A 5,390-nucleotide genomic window follows, 5' to 3' on the forward strand; every position below is an offset into this window, starting at 1 on the left:
GTATTTTTGGCTATTGCTACAAATATACCCCAGCGACTTAAGACTGGTTTTGTGCTCCAGGGTCACATATAAGAAAGTATTATAGTGCTTGCCTTTTTATTATATAAAGGTAAACTCAATAATACTTTTTCATGTACCATTTATTTTCTTTGTTTAACAGTTCTGTCTAATCATTTAGAAGACAGTTAAAAAGTTAAAGACAATACACTAAATATGGAGAATGGGAGCTCAGGCACCGACATTCTTCTCAGCATTGCCAAAATAAAAAAAAAGTCTTACTTTCGACACATATTGAACAAACTGAAAAAAATGATCAGCCAATGCAATCATTAAAAACACACACACACACACACACACACACACACACACACACACACACACATACTCGCTGAAAAAAATGATCAGCCAATGCAATCATTAAAAACACACACACACACACACACGCACACACACACACACACACACACACATACTGGCTGATATATATCAACATCAGCGATACACTGCTCAACCACTAATCTCTACTGCTGACCAACAGTTGCTACTCGCCTCGGAGGGACAGTGAGAGGTAAAATCCTCCAGCTATGTGCACTTCTAACCCTCTGGGAAAGAATTTGGGGTGCCAGTGGCAAGCACAACACAGACCCCTCACAACGACCAGCTGAATGCCACAGAGCTTAAAGAGAACAAATATTGGCAGAAGAGATGGCTGGAGGTGGAGGGGAGTGTGGTTGTTTTTTAAGACAGTCCAGACCCGTAAATGAGTGCTTCCCATGGAGAAGGTCATGTCACGATAACAGCTCCACAAGCCATACTGACAAGAGATGAGTGACAAATTCGGTTTCTAGATCTCTTCTATTTGGTTGCTTTGCTAACAAGAGTGATTCTGCATCCAACTCTGATTTCCGATTAATATTTGCATTTTGTTCTGAACAAGAATAAGCACACTGGATAGATGAGATTGAAAATTGCAGAATGTGTGCTGATGTAGATTCATGTGTGATTGTGTTCACCTGCGATGGAGTGACTCTGAGAACTTCAAGCTGGCGTAAATAAACTCCTTCACTTGAGAGTAGATTTGAGGCACTGACTGGGACATGGGCAGCTTCTTTGGAAATTGTTGCTGTTTAATAAACAAGAAAGACAATAAAAGGTGATTCATGTGCAGTCAATAGGAAGAGACATTCACAACCCATTTTCCGAGAAATACTTACACATGCTTTTGTGAATCATGTTGTTCACTTGTGAATCACACTGGTATATATATATAGGACCCTATGAAATCAGTTTTATTTTTTTCCAAATTCCGTTTTGTTTTTTTCCAGATTCATTTTTTTTCCCCCCATTTTAATTTTTCTGGATTCCATTTTTGTTTTCTGTATTAATTTTTCTGGACTCTCTTTTTAATGGTTAAATTACATTTTATCAATCAAAAATGTCTAATTAATTAAAATCACGAAACTTATACAATTTAACATCAATTTATTAAAAGTTTAACAAAAATGACATGTTTAGGGCCCTATGAAATGTTTTATTTTTTCTCACCTTCTGTTTTATTGTTATCAAATTCTGTTTATGCGTGTCTAATTATTTGAATGCATAAAAACAATTAAGTTTATTTAAATTTATTTTTACAATAGCCTATGAAATATTGTTTTCCCCCCTCAGAAATTCTGTGTTTTGTATTCAATTTTTTCTGGTTATCAAATGAAGGCATAAAACATTAATTCAATTCATAATTTAACCAAATAAAAATGAAACAAACTTTATTTTTTGGCAAACAAAGGGGATTTAGTACTAACATTAAAACATGAAAGAAATATTGTGTAATTATTCCTTAAAAAATAAAGTATTAATAATTGTAGTAGTAATTGTAGAATTACGTACATTCTACTGAAAAACAGTAATATATTTCAGGCACAATAATTTCTTCAAGTTAAACCGAACTTTTATTTTGACGGGTTGCCATGAATACCTTTAAATTTCTGTGTGCATATGATATGACGATAATTTTTATTTAAAAAAAATTACATTTAAAGTTACCTTTTTCTGATAGAACAGGTCTATACCTTGTTCTTTTATTAAAAAAATTAAATAGCCTTATGTTATTTATTTTATTTACACGACGGCATGTCATTTCGGTCTCTATGGTCGTGCTCTCTGTATCGCGCACAGCGGAGTTCTGAGAGTCACTTCATGAGAATTTGACGGTTTCATTTGAGTAAATCTATCCTCATATCATATACACACAGAAATGTAAAAGTATTCACGGCAACCCGTCAAAATAAAAGTTCGGTTTAACTTGAAGGCATTGCGGCAGAAATATATTACTATTGTTCAGTAGAATGTACGTAATAGGCTGCTACTACTACTACTAAAATTATTAAAACCTTATTTTTAAGGAATAATCATACAATATTTCTTCAATGTTTTAATTGTAATATTAAATGACCTTTATTTTCCAAAAAATTTAATTTGTTTAATTTTCATTACTTAAAAGATAGATTAAATGAATGTTTTATGCCTTAAAAAATGTAAATACACAACACAGAATTTCTGAGCAAACAAATCATGAGGCTATTGTAAGAATAAATGAAACTTGTTTTTATGCTTTCAAATAATGAGACCTGCTAAAACAGAATTTGGTAACAATAAAACATAAGGTTGGAAAAAATAAAACATTTCATAGGGCCCTTGTTAATGAATGGCACAGACGCGCGGTTTTGTTTACTACTCGTACTGAAGCACACGTGATGCTTGCGGTGATTTTAGGGTCTGCCGTCTCACTAAATGAGGACATAAATACACGAACAACATCTCCAGAACTGCTCTGACTCCCTCTAAGAGTCACTTCACTGAAAAAGCCGTAAACCTAGGGGAAACACTGCTTCAGTATGTGTGTAGTAACCGAAATCACACGTCTGCGCCTTTCATTCACACAGAGACACTCAGAACATGCAGGATTCATATTTAAATAGTTTTTTTGTTGCTTAATATTTACAGATACTAGTCCGTATCGCGCTTTGATTTAGGTGTAATGACCTACTTTTAATTTAATTCGCCCAAACTTTGACAAATTCTGTGACGTTCCGTGTTAAACAGTAAATTCCATTTTTATGACTGGAATTCCGCGATTCCGTCCGCGTTTTCCGCATCGCGGAAATCATAGGGCCCTATATATTTTTTTTCCTGAGACTATTCTGACACCATCCAAGGCACTAATTATCTCAATTAATTGGCCAAAATGGCTTTCTTGGAAAGAATCTGTCAGAATATCCATCAGCATATTAGACTGATTTCTGAATTACTGGATTAATGGCTGTTGAGAATTCAGCTTTGCCATCACAGGAATAAATGACATTTTAACATATATTAAAATAGAAAACACTTTGTTTAAATTGTAATAATGTTTTACAACATTAGCATAAAAGACGTCTTTCAAAGACATAATAAAATCTTAATTATTCCTAAATTTGAGCACCAGTGAGTGTCTGACCAACCTTTTCAATCTCTGCATCATGGAAGGGGAAGCGACTGACCACGGCCTTATACTCCTCTTCATTTTCCACTGGAATGGGGCTGTAGTTGTCCTGCTCAAAAATATCCCTGTTTCAGCAAAGGAAACACAGATGTTACAGTATAACACAGAAACTACCCACATTAATTCACTTCCATCAGCATCAATGCAGTTGTAGTTCAGCTCACCTGAACACCAGGGCCCATTTCTTGAGCAATGTTTCATTGTACTGATCTCTAACCTCAAACAAAAGGTCAAAAAGTCTGTTCACAGGGAAGCCATAACCCTACAAAACCAATGCAATTACAGTGAGTAAGCAGCATAAACTATAGCCCAAGTCTATAAAATGTACAACATATAATATCTTGACATTAATGTTTAATATAAATATTAATAGAACAAAACGTAATTGGAAAGCAACATGGATATGCTTTAAACAAAACATGGTTGAAGAATACCTGTAAAGTGTCTGCAAATATAACTATCAGGTTCTTCAGTTCTAGGACCAGGTCGGGATCATTGCAGTAGGACTAGTGGGTTAAAAAAATAAATAAATAATGATAAGAATGACAACAAAATGGTGCATCTTCAAATAGGCAGTCTTCACAAATGTGTTTAGAACATAACGCATCTATGGGTGAATTTTTAAAAGAAATGTGCAGGTCATATTTCACTCCAAAATAAAAAGAAATAAAATTAGCAAAACGATTTTACAAGATTTTAGAAGTGAAGCCAATTTATCATCATTGCAGTAAGACTAGTGGGTTAAAAAAATCAACAATAATGATAAGAAGGACAACAATACTAAAAGTATATATATATATATATATATATATGTGTGTGTGTGTGTGCAATGCAATGCAAAACGCATCTTAATGGTCTTATTGCAAAATATATTTTCTTTCTTTCTTTAATTTTGGTGTGAAATATGAGCCAGACATTCTTTCATTCGATTCAACCCTACAACTGCACTATAAAACCTTGTGTTATCCATTGATTCAAACAGAAGATCCAAGATTCACTGAATCACATTTCTGTGGACCAGATTAGTTTAGGTTCAGCATTTCCCTCTAAATGGGTAACTCACAGCCAGTCACTCGATGATCAAATACACTTGTGTCTTAATGAGTCTTTAGGTTACATTAGCATCTAAATGAGGCCGTCCGGCCCTCCCCCACCGCTGATGGAGGAGGCCTGTCCACGAGGTTAAATAGGAGAGAGCAGTGCTTGACCCAGGCAGGGGAGTGATAACTGACAGGATTAGTCAATGTCTGAGCACACAGGCCTGCCCACCCACTGCTGTATGAAACCCCACGGCACCGAGCGGCACCACTCCAATCCCTGAGGATCTGTGATGTGAAGTGTTCAAACACACTTCATTACATCATTTAAAAAATAAATTAATTGAGAATTCCAGAAAAATGTACTAACTCCAAGTTAATGCCTTGATAAACGTTTTGTTATCACCCTCTGTTAATACACACTACTTTAATAGGTAATTAAAACCATAAAGAATACTATAACCACTATAATATGCAGTTATTGTGCTATATTTTATAATAATATTTTAATGTTTATTAGTTTTTTTTATGTTAATTAGATTTTTATTATCTTTCTTGTTTACTTACTTAAATTGGAACTTGTTTAAAATTAAAAAAAAGGTTAATTAGATTTTGGAAAATTCTATTATTAAATAAAAAGTCAATAAATAATAGTAAATCTCAATATGAATTACATTAATATAAAAAATGTAAATATCATTTAAATATATAATAATATAAAAATAATAATGCAACAAAAATACAAATAAAAAGAGGGAAGTTACATATATTTGATGTGTGTGTGTATATATATATATATATATATATATATA

General features: G+C 33.5%; 1 protein-coding gene across 3 annotated transcripts in view; it reads right to left on the reverse strand.

Moving 5' to 3' along the window:
* The window catches only part of LOC107695547 (exocyst complex component 6), a 58,614-nt gene that overhangs the window by 21,674 nt on the left and 31,550 nt on the right, over positions 1–5,390 (reverse strand). For all 3 annotated transcript variants that reach the window (XM_016495523.1, XM_016495522.1, XM_016495520.1), the window contains exons 12-15: positions 3,976–4,047; positions 3,706–3,803; positions 3,501–3,606; positions 1,014–1,123 (exon numbers count right to left, since the gene is read on the reverse strand). In XM_016495523.1, coding sequence (XP_016351009.1) covers positions 1,014–1,123; positions 3,501–3,606; positions 3,706–3,803; positions 3,976–4,047 — 386 coding nt within the window. The remainder of the gene's footprint in view (positions 1–1,013; positions 1,124–3,500; positions 3,607–3,705; positions 3,804–3,975; positions 4,048–5,390) is intronic.

The sequence above is a fragment of the Sinocyclocheilus anshuiensis genome, unplaced genomic scaffold (genome assembly GCF_001515605.1).
Source record: "Sinocyclocheilus anshuiensis isolate Anshui unplaced genomic scaffold, SAMN03320099.WGS_v1.1 scaffold466, whole genome shotgun sequence".
NCBI classification, from domain to species: domain Eukaryota; kingdom Metazoa; phylum Chordata; class Actinopteri; order Cypriniformes; family Cyprinidae; genus Sinocyclocheilus; species Sinocyclocheilus anshuiensis.